General features: G+C 40.4%; 1 protein-coding gene across 2 annotated transcripts in view; it reads right to left on the minus strand.

The window, feature by feature from the left end:
* The window catches only part of SKA3 (spindle and kinetochore associated complex subunit 3), a 129,518-nt gene that overhangs the window by 35,681 nt on the left and 78,015 nt on the right, over positions 1-15,822 (minus strand). For both annotated transcript variants that reach the window (XM_030200302.1, XM_030200301.1), the window contains exon 5: positions 5,289-5,706. In XM_030200302.1, the coding sequence (XP_030056162.1) occupies positions 5,289-5,706 (418 nt within the window). The remainder of the gene's footprint in view (positions 1-5,288; positions 5,707-15,822) is intronic.

The raw sequence follows: 15,822 nt of genomic DNA on the forward strand, positions 1-15,822 counted from the left end.
TAACCTGCAGGTATGCATAATAGTCAGACTCCCGCAGGTCAAACTTCCTCCGTAGTGTCCCAAATGCTCTCAGTGTCCCATCTGACAGTAAATCCTGGAATCTCCACAGGCCTTTTCTATACAATTCATGAAATGTACCCCAACCCCCCCCGCCTGCCCAGCTGGGAACTCAGCTTCATGGATGATATGAGCCAATGTGGAGGTTTTAACTCCCTTCTTAAATTTACTTTTCAGCACATCCCATGTACGCTGCAAGTGCACTATGAAAGAATTTGCAGTTCCTCTACGTGAGGTGTACATCTTCCTAGACCTCCACAATCCCCTTTCAAGGTTACACCTAGGCTCCAAATGTTGTTCTAGGGTAGCTACTGGTGCCCTTTCCCCTTTACTCCATTCCGCCACCTGCTTTAATTGTGCTGCTTGGTAGTACCATGTGATGTTGGGCATCCCCCTCCCCCTTCCTCCACTCCTCCCCACATTATTCGCTTGGATAACCTTGCCCATCTCTCCCCCCATGCAAATTGTGAGATATCAGACTGTAGTCTGTTCAAGGCCACTGATGGAACGACTACTTTTATTTTTTATATCTGTATAGGCAGTTTATTTCTCTCATGGTGGGAACTGGCTTTGTGAGCTGTTTTACTGCAGCTAAAGCATTAGCATACCCACTTGTTTCTTTTGTTGAGGGCATTGTGCTGTTTGGTTGACCAATAATTCTCTCTATTTTAGTGTGGAAAAAACTTCAGTTTGTTTTATATATTTATTGCCCTTTTTCTACGAGTAAGTATATCAATGAGTGAAGAAATATTTTCTCTGATTCTTTTTAAATGTATTACTCTGCATTGTGTGACCCCTGCCCACTCCACTCAGTACTTTATACTTCCTTTTTTTATGGGGCCGGACGGGGATGGAGGAGATCACTCACAGGGACGGAGGAGATTGCCCACGGGGACAGGTTAGATTCTGGCGGGGATGGGTCACATTTCTGTCCCCGTGCAACTCTCTAGTACAGACCTCCTGGGAGGCCCCAAGTCTAATAGGGTAACAGAGGGCTCTCCTAGACCTCCCTAACCCTTAAGCAGAGCTTAATGCTAGAGGAAAGGGTAAACATGGCAGTTTTGGTGGGAACGGCAGTCAAGTCTTAGACAGGAACCACCGATGGCTGAACCACTCCCCAAATCTGATTCTGACAGGGGTCCAGATCCATTTGGCAGCAATAGCATGGCTTCCCCATTACAAAAATCAGTGCCACCGGCAGCACTGCTGAGCCACGATTTTCTACACACCTTTCATTGCTTGCCACCGGGCATGCCACAGATGACTCACCCTACCATAGGAAGTTCTTCAGTATCTGTCCAAGTTACCTGCTGCCTTCTTTGTATATCTTTTGTAATTTTACTTTGAATGTAACTTTTGTAACCCACTCTAGGTATTATCAGTAGAGTGGTACATGATTAAATAAAATAAAGGCCAAAACAAAATTCCTCTAATTGTTATTTTATTTTTTAAAGATGAGTGCAGCAGCCTTGTCGGAAGGGTGGGCAGCAGTCTACCATAAAAAGTACCCATCCTTACTGGCACGGACCTCGTGGGCCCTCTGCCAGTACATCTCACTAAACGAAAGCCCTTAAGGCTGAAGCTTGAGACATGGAGGCTGGGGGGTGGGGAAGAAAAACAAAAAAAGCACCTCTGGACTCAAGGAAAAAAGGTCCATTGACTAATCTCTAGGAATAAAAATATCAGCCACAGGGCTCAATCTCTAGGGCTGAAGAAATCCTGATGCGTCCATTTAACCTGCATCATCTGCTGGAGGCAGAGAAATACTGACTAGTTCCAGGTTACACCACTCTTTATGTTGTGATATCACTGAACTGTTTAGCTTTTTGCTTCCATCTGCTAGTAGTGGAACACAACCCATTGTGTAGACTGGTCTAGCAGGATGAAAAAGGAATAGAATGCTCACTCCCCCCCCCCCCCCCAGCTTCTCTGGGCAGAAAAGGGATGGGTTATAATTGGGGACAAAGGTTTTTCTTTTCCTTTGTTATGTTACACTTTGCTTTTAATTCCATAGCTACCTTTAGAGTTCTATGCGGAAAATATCAAAAATCGAATACAATAAAATCAAAGAATTACAATTACATTAAATCCAAGTGAATAGCCTAAGACAAATACTAAACAACCAAGTTTTCAAACATTTATAAAAAAAATTGGTGATAACTTGTATAGATGCTGGCAACAAATTCCATACCATAGCAGACTGATAATAAATTGAAGAATTGAACTTTTTACAAGATTTAAGCTCCTTTAAAGATGGAAAAAGTAAAAGCATCTGGTTATGAGTTTTGCTTATGGAATTATTGTGAAGAATTGCCCAACTGCAAATATAAGGAGTAAATCCATTTAAAATCTTAAAAATGATGGTACACAACTTGAACTGAACTTTGGCCTTAACTGGCAGCCAGTGCAATTGAGTTAATAGTGGCCTTATTGATTCAAATTTACTCGTAGAAAAAAATTAAACTAGCAGCTGAGTTCTGAATGACTTATACTTTTTTTCTTTTTTTAATAGTCAAGCATTTGAACATCCGACAAAAAAACACATTACAATAATCTATTCTGGATAAAATTAAGGCCTTTCACCACCTCCTGTTCTCCAGTTGCTTCCCTTTTCATGTACCTTCTTTTCTTCACCAATCACACATCATTCCCTTAATACCTTTCTGCATTCACTCATTTTTTACTCTTCAGTCTATCATTCCTTTTTTCGTATTTTTTTCATTCACCCATCTTTCCCTTATGAAATCAACTTTTGTCTCCTTTCATCTTTCCTTGACTGCTATGGCTAACCTTGAACTATGCTCCTCCACCTTCCCCGCTTGTTTTATTTGCAGTTACTCACATGATGCCTAAAGAAATGTGCTTCTCACCTGTTGAGATAAACACCACATATGCAATTCACTTCACAGAAACCAGAGTCAAGTGGTAGCGGCAGAAGCTAGGGATAGACTGAGGGTGGCAACAAAGAAAGGGAAGGGGTGCTAGTGAGCCAGGACAATTAGCAACTGTGGCTGCACAGGGAGGAGAGAGATAGGCTGGTGACCAGCCTCCCACAGTTCCATAGCAAGCAGCAAATTCTGCCAGCTTCTACCACCACAGGGTTAAGGCAAAATTAGGAACATCTACTATAATAAAACTCACCCTCAACTTTCTGAGGACACTGACGTCAGTGAAGCCAAGCTCTGACTTCCTTCAAAAAGGTTCGAAGGTTCGTGGTGGTGAAGCCACCAAAATCGCTCCGGGCCCCGCCCTCGAGGGCGGAGCAATGGCAGAACAACGAAGGGGTTGACAGGGAGGCGGGGGGGGGGGGGAAATCGCTCTGGGCCCCGCCCTCACGTCAAACGTCATGACGTTGGGGGCAGAGCAATGCCAGAACAACGAAGGGGTTGGCCAGGGAGGGAGGGGGGTGTTGGCGAAGAAAACCTTGCTAGGGCCCGTTTCATTTGCTCTGAAACGGGCTTCTTTTACTAGTTGTTTATAAAGCAGTTTAGGGTAGGGCCCTGCTTTTGACGCTATCATTAGCTCTCTTGCTATAGTCGCATAACCCCCTAATATTCAGTCGGCAGCAGTGGGTAACACTGACTGCCTGCTGCCAGTATTCAACACAGATATTCAATGGCATCACCAGAAATGGCCTGGCTTTGAATATCCAGGTTTTTCAACACCGGCTAGCGCATGACTGGTTAGATCAATATTCAGACTTAACCAGCTATGGCTTAAGCAGGCAAAGATAGGCCTGCTTTTTACATGTCCTTATTTGGCCACTAAGCCTGGTTGGTTAAGTTCCAAATATCAGGACTTAACCGGTCACACCCCCAACATTGCCAGCTTTATTTTTGGCACTAACCAGGTATATTCAGCGATAACTGACGAAATGCTGCTGAGAATGATCGGTTATCTGCCGGGACACAAGAATCGGTCGACAGTCGTTCTCAGCCGGTTAACTCGCACTGAATAATCGGGCCCATAGTAGCTACCACCACCATTTGGTTATCTAGAAAAGATTAGTTCAGTGGGCCAATATAAAAACTCTGCTCCTCGCCAAGAGTTAAATCCAATCCCATTGTGTTAGCAGCCAGAACACATACTTCAAAAATTCAAGAAGTGGCAAATTTGAGACGTCTTATGTCCGTTTCCCTACGTTTTCTCCAGAAAGACTTCCAGTGCAGCAAAATGTGCAGTATTTATCTGAAACGGTCTTGCAGCCTTTTTTGGATATGTAAATGGAATAAATAGCACATTATAGTTTTTGTGTAATTTGATGAAAATAACTAATAACCTACCATATATAAATAGATCTTTAGGTCACAAAAAAAAAAAATGGGGATCTCGGTTGAAATAAGAACTGATCATTTATATGTCTTTTCGTAAAAGTCTGAAGACCTTTTTGTTTGCTAAATATCTGTTTTCTAGATCTGATTGACCATCACTGTATAATGATTAGATATTTCTTGTTTGTAATTATCTTAAATTTAACTGTGATTTTACTGTACATCTTATCGCATTGTAAACTGCTTCGGACCCTTATGGGAATTTAGTGGTACAGAAAAATCTGATTAGATATTCGAGTCTCCTCACTATTATCAGCATTTTTTTTCTCCTGCCCGCACCCCCCCACACACACACACAAACTGGGACACTGACAAACAGCAGCCCGGGTCCCCACCATCCCGGAATGTTCCTGTTGTGAACTCTTCCAGGTTCTGCAGCTCTGTCTCCAGCTGTCCCAATCTTCCCCAGCAGCCCTCAGCTACCTGCAGCAAATAAGCAGCCAGTCCTTCTATAGACCTGGAGCCCTAAAGGACACCCCAGCTGTCCCAGGATAAACCAGAACTTGTAAGGAGCTGCAACTTGTAAGCAGCAACCGCAGGGGGAGGGGAAGGTAGAGGAAGAAAAATATCAGTAACTGCTGGGACAGTGTGTGTGGAAGAAGAAATGGCCATCATTGGGTGGGGGGAAGGGGTTACTGTACATTTTAATGTAAACTCCCCCTCCCCCAGTTCATATTTGAGTTATGTTTACCCCCTTTTTTATTGGGGGGGGGGGGGGGGGGAGACTGATCTTGGTTTATACTTGAATAGGTTTATATTCGAATATATATAGTAATTAGAAATTGACCCTCATATAGACAAGAATACTGCATGCTTTGCTGTCCAGTGGTTCAAATGATAAAAAGGCTGAGTCTAGATAAATTCCATCATGAGGAAATGCATACTATTAATTCTACTTACTTTTTACTTTCCTGAGCCCTTTTTATTAATGCCATTGTGTAGTCATCATTCAGTTTCATGTGGTATTCACCAACGCTAAATGGTTCCAACTTTGGAAAGCAAGACTCAAGCAAGGCATCATCATCCATGTATAAGGTGCACTTTGGCGTCCTTGGCATTACCAATTCTGGGCGGTCTTCTGGTACTTGTATGCTATTTGGCTCTTCTTTAACAGCAGTTATCCCATTAAGTGCTGTAATGTTTGACACATTCCTTGTGTGAAACTGATAGTGAGAGAGGCCAAATGCTGATAACTGTGGAGTTTGTGGCAAGTCTCTGTGAGCAGGCAGCTTGTTTTCTATTTGTTCCAGATCAATCTTGTGCAAATGTTCATGATCAGATGTGTCAGGGTTGTCACAGCCAGACTCCTGTTCTTTCCCTGAACATTGTAAGATGATTATAGTAGCAATTAATCACCAAAACACTGAACTACTGGATTCTTTGCAGACCACAATACCTTTCACTGGATTGGACTAACATAAGAATTATCTAAAGATAAGTTGTTGAAAGCTCCTATACATTTCTTCTAGGACTTAAAGAGCTAACAAGAACTCAGCACAACACAAACTAATACCACAAACTGAGATTTCACCAAATATCTCTTATTTTCCACTTTTTGTGCTCTTCACATGGCAGAGTAGCCACACAAAACAGTTAGTCATGGAACTGTATAAGATAAGGGAAATATTTGACTTAAAACAATGGATTCAGGGCCCCTTTTACCAAGCTGTGGCAAAAGGGGGCCTGAACTGGCATGTGTTTTTCACATGTGCCAAGGTAAAAGGGAAGTCTCGCTTTCCTACAGGAAATGGCTGTGCGGCAAGTAAAGCACTAGTGCGGCCATTTTTCGGGAGGGGGGAGCCCTTACCGCCACCCATTGAGGTGGTGGTAAGGGCTCCAGCACTAACCCGGAAGTAACTGGGCAGTGCGAGGCAACGCCTGATTATTGCTGGGTATACTTAGGTGCTAAAAAAATAAAATTTTGTAGCGCCAGAAATGATGGCGCGTTAGGGGTGGGAAGTACTGCCGGGCTGCTATGGTAGCCCGGTGGTACTTCCTGTATAGCCAGCGGTAAGCCCGCGTTGGGCTTACCGCTGCTTAATAAAAGGAGCCCTCAGTGAACTGAATTATGTCCAGGCCCCAAGGGAGGTGTCCTACTGGCAGCAGCTCATATCTTCTGAGGTTGACTCTTCACTTCAGGGAACCATTTCTGAAATAATCACGTGGGAATACAATTTGAACTTTTGCCATTGGATGGACTAGATCTTCTCACAAATACTGGTTTGTTAGACTTAAGACTGGATTGGTGTAAAAGAATTGGTGTAAGCATACTTCAATATTCTTCAGCAGCTCTGAACTGAAGAATGGAGCAGAACTGAATAGCTAAAAAAAAAAATCAAGTAACATATGAGGCAAAGTGAGTTCTATGCACAACAGAAACCCGATTCTGACTTAACCCCTTTGTTCACCAAGGCTTTATTTTCACTCTGAACTATAGCGGAAAAAAGGTTAAAAATTTGGCCTTAAAAAACACATTGTTTTACTGTTCTGCGATCTTGCCAGTTATTTGTAACCTGGATTGTCCACTGTTGAAAAACAGGATACTGGGCTTGATGGACCACTTATGTTATGACCACTGGAGCATGAATTTACAGTTTACATGTGTAAGAAACAAACATTCTATGCAGCTTAAGATTTTTTAAATAATAAAATGAATTTAGTGTTATTTTAAAAACTCTCTTAAAATCTTTACAAAAACTTATAAATATAAAAATTGCATAAGTGATATAGCACAAACCATAATTTATTATGATTATTACATATACATTATACTATGGCATGGAAACAAAAGGTAACACCATTTTATATGGTTTGGAAGTTGGTGAATTAACTGAAAAACACTTAGTTAAATAGACTAGAGTGATAAGAAAAAATTCCAAAATACATAAAATTTGCAAAAAGCCACAGGTCCTGATACAGCTTGTCTTTCCCTCCCGCCTGGGGAGGAGTCTGTCTAAACCAGAAAAAAAATAATAAAGAAAAGAAAATCTTTTCCTCAAGGAGAAATTATGTTTTACCTTATAAATTTCCTTTGCTTTAGTCAGCAACAGTACTCTGCACGAATGGTGTTATCCCCTCCTACCAGCAGGTGGAGGTAGAGAAAAGACTGAACTCTACCAGTGATATCACCAGTAATATGCTGGAAGATTCCAGTATGCATTTGCCCAAGCAGCAGAAAGTCCTTTTGTAACCACTGAAATGATAACCAAGCAAGCATACCACCACAGAGTGGCACTCGCTACCCTCCATAAACCACAAAATAGCAGTATCATAGGAAACCTGTAATGCTGCCATTTTTTTTTTTAACTTAAAGAAAGCACAGAGTATACCCAGAATCCCAGGCTGAGGTCTTTCAAGAGCGAGACTGCAGAATAATGTTGCTGACTAAAGAAAAGAAAATCATCAAGACTGACAATTTATTCTTAGCGTCAGAAACACAATTCTGCACAAAGAGGATATACACTGAAGCAGTCCTACTTTGTTTTGCCTTGTTGTTGCTTTGATTTTTATGGAAAATACAGTTGACTGCAAAGAAGACGACTCAATATAGGAAATACTTGGATTTTATTACAGAAGTAGGCCAGAAATGTGGATTTAACGTAGAAGATTGTCTTAGGATTCTTTCAACAAAACGGGTAACTTTTTGTTAAATATGTTACTAATCTGCCAATAGCTTGTGTCCTCTTTGGTATTCTCTCCTTTGCTGGAAATATAAAAAAATAAATTGTGGTGATGGAGTGATTGAAGAGAGATCCAAGAAAACAGATGCGTTTTGTATGTTAAGAAAACCAAGGGCTCAATCTGTAGGAGTGGAACGCCGGATACTACTCGAATACTACTGACCAACAGAACAACCTCATGTTTTGTGCATACTGATGGACTCATACTTATGCATACTACCTCTGCTTTTGCCTTTTTGCTATACTTAATGAATGTACTGAACATTTGTTACCCAGTTTGCTGCTTACTAATGTAAGACAGAATGCAGGGGCCATTAGATATACAGTTTGTAACAGTAGTAGCAAGGCTTATACAAGACCAGCTTGCACGTAGGCGTCATGTGAATAGATAACCTTAGAGGGTGTAAACACCCCCACCCTGCATCTCTGAGCCTAACGAACCTTATCTCCTGTGCTAGAAAGGAGCATTGTGTGTGTAGAAGAAGATGCTAAGTTTCGTTTCCCTTGCCAGTATCATTTCAGTATTATGACGTGTGTATGTACTGTGAACTACAAATGTGTACTGTGAGAACTACAAAAGTTTACTGCGCATGTCCACTGTGATGTATAAGGGGCCTAATGCGCAGGCCCAGCAGGGAAGTATAAATGTAAGTGTCAGATGATTTATGACACACAGTATCCTGAGAGAACTCAGTGCTGTTCATTGCTAGCAATAAAGTTGCATTGCTTTGGAACCAATTTGGCCTTTTGTCTCCTGATTCACTAGCCTGTTTCAAATCCAGATATAAATATACTACTAGAGTTTTTTTACACAAAGGCACAAGAGATATAGTTCAATGAGATTTAGGTACTTTTATCAATTCATTTGATGGCAAGACGACAGCACTATCTTGTAACTTGCAGTAGCTCCATATACCATCTGTAATACTCCAGACTTTTACTTTGGGTAGAGGTTTTGTTGAACCTTGAAACATAACCAGAACTCTATTAAGAATAGGGGGTCTTGATCTTCAAGAATGCTATCTTCAATATAAAGAGTGAGTTATTTTGCCCAGTCTCGAAATCGCTTCAATCAAGGTCCACAGCAGATCTCTTCAAGATTGTCTATGTTGTATCCTGTTCTACAGACCACCAAACAATTGGGTTGCCAGTCAGGCCGATTTCATGGACTTTATCTCCACTTCCTACACCAATTAATCCAACCTCCTTATTCTTGGCGACTTGAATCTCCATTTAGAAAATCAATACTCTCCCAACACTTGTCAGTGCCTGAGTTTCCTCAATCTCCTGGATCTTCATTATCCAGATCTGCATCCAACGCACTTAAAAGGCCACACCCTGGATCTCTTTGCTTACAAGTTCCTCAATGACTCTGTCCTCTGTGTAGCTACTACTGCATGGTCTGCCGTCCCTTGGACAGATCACTACCAATTAAGGTTTGCCATCTGCTGGCGGAAGACTAGCCATCCACTCCCCGAGGAATCCACTTATTGTACAAGAGGGGAAGTTGACCTGAGATCATTTTGGGAACAAATTTATGGGTTTGACTGGCAAGCAAACGCTGATGCCTTTGATTACCTCACTCGTTGGGAGAGCAGGTGTCAACACATCTTAGACGGACTTGCACCTTTGCAACTTAAATCCTCCTTCCACCGCACATCTAAAGCTTGGTTTACTCATGACCCTAAAGCGCTAAAACAACAAACTAGAAGCCTGGAAAGAGCTTGGTTTAAGTCTAAAAGCGACCACGCCTTATCAGCTTGGAAGCTCTCTCACTGCACTTACAAATATGCAATCAAACAAGCCAAAAGAACTTTCTTCCAGAAAAGAATTCAAACGGTTATGTTGGATGCACAGAAGCTCTACCGTCAGCTGAATTCTCTACTTGACACCACCCCAGTTACTTCACCAAGTGACGGTATGCCACCAGCGACCCAGTTGACCAATGTTAATATATGGCCTGGCTTTAGATCTACCACTGGAATAGTGATGGGTAAAGCTATGCAGCCTAGAACAACTGAAAAAGTACTGACTAGGCCAAAGAACAAGCAAGTGATTTAATATTTGAGAATCTGCAAAAAGCAGGTCTGAATAATGAGTCCTGACACAAATTGGTACAACTTTTAAATCAAATACAGCACCTGTAATGAAAGATCAGATGAATAAAATGGAGCTTATTAGTTTTGGTATACAATGATACAGAGGTAATACAGAGTTCATGAGATGGTATGAAAGGTATGAAAAGTATGAAAAGTATTGCAGCCGGAAGATGTGAAACTGTTATCTCAACGCTTCCCAAAACATGTTGATAATTAGCAGTAGCTGAGAACGGAAGGAGGTGGGCACATCAGACAGCAGACCGCGTGGGAAAGTATGATCTCAGAAAGTGAGAAAGATTAGGAGCAAGGTTTCTCACCATTCACTTCTATGGAGAGGTTTGTGTATAAAAGAGGGGAGATTTTGCCTTAGTTTGGAACTCCTCCCCAACGCTTCTCTCAGACGGCAGGGCGCTGTGCAGATAAACCCAGAATCTGATGTCTGTATTTGTATCAACTTGAAGACTTGTGTTTGGGTAAGAAATAAATGTACCTATCTATCTAAACCTATCTCTGTCTCTATTTTTATTGATTCTATCTTCTCTTTACCTAACATTTAGCCTAAGGTAGATCACATACAAGTGACACTCAGTTTTGGACAGAAAGCAGTAGTTATGGGAATTAGTTTTCAATTACGGCTCCTAATGCCACCCCCTTGTGATTGGGTGACAATGGAGGTTAGAGAAACTATACAGAACCTGATATATGAAATAAGTACCTTTAGTCCCCCGTGTGACGGAGTCAGAAAGAGGTCTATAAGAGGAGGGAATTAAAACAGTGGTGAGCCCCGAACGCTGACAGTACTCGCTATCCTTCTTTATCTTCTTTTGAACGCAAGAGGGGATACTTAATTTTGTGCGTTCAAAGGTTCTATGTTTTCTTTCTCTTATCTTTCCCTGCTGTTATTCCTTCATTTTGTTCCTCTTCCTTTTTCTCCTTCTCCCTATCACGGACACTGCCCACTTTAGGGGTATTGGGCACTATTGTTCTGTCCAATTTTCTTGTTCTTACCCCTGTCTTTCTATTTTTTCTGTCTTCTCCCTTTGTTCTTTGCAGGTTCCCTTCTTTAGCACTACACTTGCACACTTTTTCTGACCCCTATCTTACATATTCTTTTACCGTCTTGCTGTCTTCATGCCCTGCGCTGAACTAACACACCTGCTTCCCTAAATTTCTTCTATCCTGTCCGTCTCTTTGATTTGCGTGATGTGCGCAAGAGTGTGCTTGTTGTGTGAATGAAGCATAACAACGAATCCAGGCGACTGCGATTTGGGTTTTGCTGTAAGCTTATTTCAATGTTCAAAATCTTTGGATTGGTCTTTATGCTAGCAATTCTCGCTTAACAATCCTTAGAGATTGCGCATTTTCTGCTTCCAATCCCACCCTGTGTTCTGTCTTAATCCCTCCTTTTCAAATCCCTGTTCCCCTGTTCTTATCATGTATTCTGTTCTTTCTTCTTCTGTCGACCTTATTTTCCTCCCCAATCCCTTTTCCTGTTCTCCTTCATCCTAACTTCTTCTACCTATCTCTCCTATTAGTCCCCTGGGTCTAATCCTGCTCTTTTCTCTTCTGTATGTTCCCGTATCGAGGGAATTTCCTTTACTCTAGGAGAACAGCACGCTTTCAGATTGCTCTCCCCTAAAAATCCTTCTGGTTTCTCTGTTCTTATAACCACTCCTCAAAACTGACAGCCCCCACCTTTTCACATCTGCTATTGCCTTCACTCTGTGTGTGCGACAGTTATCCACGAGATTCTTTTTACGTCTCGGGACTGTCCCTTTTATTATTCCTCCTCATTTTTTTCCTATTGGAAACAGTAATTACGGTGTTCAGCTTTGTAGCTGCTTACCGTCGTCCAACTGCTGTTTTCCTCTTATCTAATCAGTTCCTTCAGTCTTCTGAACTATGCTTTCTCTCTAACCACTCAGCCCACACCCCCCTTCCTGTCCACACTTTTCTCGGCTCTTTTTCATAGTGCAGCATGAATAACTGCGTAGTATCTCTTATTCCGTTCTTTTTCCTTTTGCATCTTTGTGTGTGTCTTTGCACTCTGTCTGCCGTCTCTGCTTTTCTTATTTCTCATTTCCACCTGTCAAAATCTTTATTATTTACTGCGTGGTTCAACTGATTGCTCTTTTTCACAGCTGTTCAGTCCTGTGCTCTCACCCCACCCCCATAGCCATTTTTCTTTCCTTAAGTCCAATCTGAATCCCTTCCTCCACAACATTTTGTTCTTGTCCCCCTTTTTCTGCCACAATAATCCTCCCTGCCCTCCTCTCTGGTGCTCTACCGACTCCTACACTATATGTCTGCGGTCCGTGTAAAATTTATAAGGGTGTGGCCCGCACGGTACCAATTGGGGTAACTTAATACCTTACATACACCTTTTTGGCTTCCTGTGCAAACCAGAAATCATTTTTTTTTAATTTTTTGATTTCCTAGAAAACTTTTCTTTTTCCTTCTCAGTCCCATGTGCTGTGAGGTTTGATTCTCTTTCCGGAACAAAGCTTATTACATTACTAGTAAATATATACTCCCTCTTGGGCTTCGAATCTGCCTTTGTAAATCTATTTAAACTTGCCCGAAGAGTTGTAAGTTCTAAACCCCTTTTTCTCACATTTTTTTTAACATCCTTATCCAGGCTTCCGAAACTGCCATTTCTTTCTGTAGCTTTTAAAGGTTTTCCCTAACAAGTGCTGTAGTTCACTATCTCAAGGACATGAGAATCTGGGAAGCTTGCCCACTTTAGCTGCCTTATCAGTCCAGCACTGCTTTGGCAGAGGAGGCTCTACAGTTCACTTTTGAAAGCTCAAAAAAGTGATTTTTTTTTTTCCCCTTTTCCGTTCGTTTTTTGTCCCTGTTCTATGCTGAAGTGGTACAAGTTAAACAGTCATTTACACAGGTATTCTTTTTAACCCTCTGTCAACTGTATTGTTCCTAAAATCCGTCTAACTAACTCTCTCTCATGTCTTTCAACTCCGATTTCCCCTCATAATTGTAAAATGACTTATCTTTTCATGCCTCATGCTGCCAAGTCCGTTATACGTGCACCTCTGAGCATGTAAGATTGTACGGATGTATTTCTGCTTTCACTTTTAAAATTATGGCACTGCATTTTAGTCTTACTCTGCATTCTCCTTTTATCAGGGCATACTTTTTTCTCCTCTTTTGTGTCATTTTATTAGGACGTTGTCCCCCACTTTCCAAAATTTTCTGCTCATATTGCTTTGACTTTTGAGCGTTTCTTTCTCTTTTATCTCATTTCCCTTAAACAATAGACCGTCTGAGACTCTAATGCTTTCTCATTCTGTCTCTGAGCCGTGATTTTAACCCCGAGACAGGTTTTTCTTTCTTTTTGTGCTGCAAGTGACAGTTTGATAGACCTTATCGTGCCACACCTTCAAACATACATTACTTGACTTTCCCCTTTAAAAAACCCAGCTTTCTCCTTCTTTGTCCTAGTGTGGTTTCCTGTGATCACATTACAATGCTTCTAGGAAGCCTTAGTCCGGAAACTAAAAATTAACCCTTACTTAACAGAATCAAGCGATATGCTGGTAGTAATGAAATTTAGATTGCCGTTATTTTAAAAAACACAGTAGAAGACATTAGAAATTTTTGCCTTAAAGGAGCTGTCGTATTAAGTGTAGAATTGACAGTTTCAGCTTTCATATGAACACATAATGATTACGGCTGTCTATCTGAGTAAGTAAAGTAATAACGCAGTTAGAATTGTCATACTTTCTCAAACATTAACTCCCTGGTTCCTTACACAATAGTTCCTAAGAACTGCAATACGTTTGATCTGATAAAATCCTATCCTGATTAATTATAACAGCAGAAAGTTTTAATATGAAAAATCAAACTTACAGTTTTTATGTGCTGTATAGTTCTATTTTCAGTAGCCGTAATGTCCAATGCTTGCAGTGAGCAGTAAACTCAAATTAAGCACAGGAAGCACACTTCCCTTCTGGTTTTTATTCTCCTTTTCCTATAACATCCACGTCAACATTAAATCCTTATAACAATTTTCTGTAAACCTCTTTGATGTTCTGGTTCTCCTTAAACTCTCTACAGGATTACTGCTAAATCATATTAAAAGTTTTACTTCCCAGAAGCAGTCTTTTAACCACAATGTTACCCTCTAGATAAGATTCTCGTATGCTTTGGATCTCCGATACTCTGGTTCTAGTTTCTTGTACTCTATTTTAATGGTGTACTCGTTTAAAAGAAATATAAGTTACAGCCCCAGCACCGTACTATCGTGTTAGTTTAATACAAGCCTGCTTATCTTCAGGAAACATTGATTTTTGAACAGTATTATAGATTGTCAGAATTATAAATTGTCCTCATATTTAAGTCCCATTTTAAGGACTATATTATAACGTTATCTACAAGAAATACTACACTTCCTCGCTTGCATTGTGATTTTCGTCCTGGCTTATTTTAAACACTTGTAATAATGAGCTAGGTTATAATATTTCTTGATGAATATTTCCACGTTCTAAGAATGACAATCACTTTTAAATAATATGGTTCTATAATGTATTAAATTGTGTAAGTCTTTATAAAAAGTTTTCTGTTTTTACTCGACAGCATTGTAAACCGGGATCCAACACAGAAAGTCACATAAAATTACAGTGGTTTATTGTTACATTAAGAGCTAGATAATCCCTTGTATAACTTATATGATAGTAGAAGTATTATGTACTATATAGAAGCATTCCTTTACTTTTACCTTAATAGATATGCATATAAAATAAGTTTTACCTTTTTGGTTGAGAAGATGATGGCTGCGTGCCATGATAATACAGCGTTACTTCACTTCTTCAGTTATTTCCTGTTGGTTCTTTATAACCCTGCCTTATCTTTCCTTCTAATGCTGCAGCTGTTCTGTTTGTCATCATTTAGACATACCATTTCAGTCACTGACTAGTATGTATGTTTTATGCCGTATCATTGGAAGTTCTTGGTGTAAGAATCACATGTTTTAATTTATTTTTTTTTTCCCTTTTACCTGTTTATCCACAAAAGCTTCCTCCTTTTCTGAGTGTATGGGTATTAATTTGTCATATTTATGGGTATTAACTTGTCATATTTACACCACGATTCTAGTGTCCTGTTTCAAAATTTATTGAATTATATGCTTCTCTTATATTTTCCTGTTTAGATGCTACTTCCAACCTATCCGGTACCCGCCCCAAAAGCATTTAATATGTATTTAACTTTATTTCATTTATTCTAGGGCTATAGCTCCGGACTACACATGTTATAATGTCTTTGTTAATATACATTTTCTTGCCTTTTGTTGAAATCGGTGTTCCAGTTATATATATGGTTCTCCCCTGTTCCTCTTATTATAGTATGTAGTAGTTTCATGTCTTGTTTAAAGTCTATATTTAGATGCCATATACAGCTCCCAACCTACCCTTACAGCTTATTTTGGCCTTACATTACAAATTAGGTAGGCCCAGTTTTTTCCATATAATATGTACACTTTATTTTTATTTCGTGGCTGGATCCTTAAAGTCTTCTGGATCGGCCGCCGCCCATAAGGTGCCCAAAAGTTTTTTTCCTGTTACAGGCTAAACTCCTTTTAATGATCCACACCCACCCCTCTTTTCCTTTTCTGAAGTATATTTTAGGGACTCTTCCCTG

The sequence above is a fragment of the Microcaecilia unicolor genome, chromosome 4 (genome assembly GCF_901765095.1).
Source record: "Microcaecilia unicolor chromosome 4, aMicUni1.1, whole genome shotgun sequence".
Taxonomy (NCBI): Eukaryota; Metazoa; Chordata; class Amphibia; order Gymnophiona; family Siphonopidae; genus Microcaecilia; species Microcaecilia unicolor.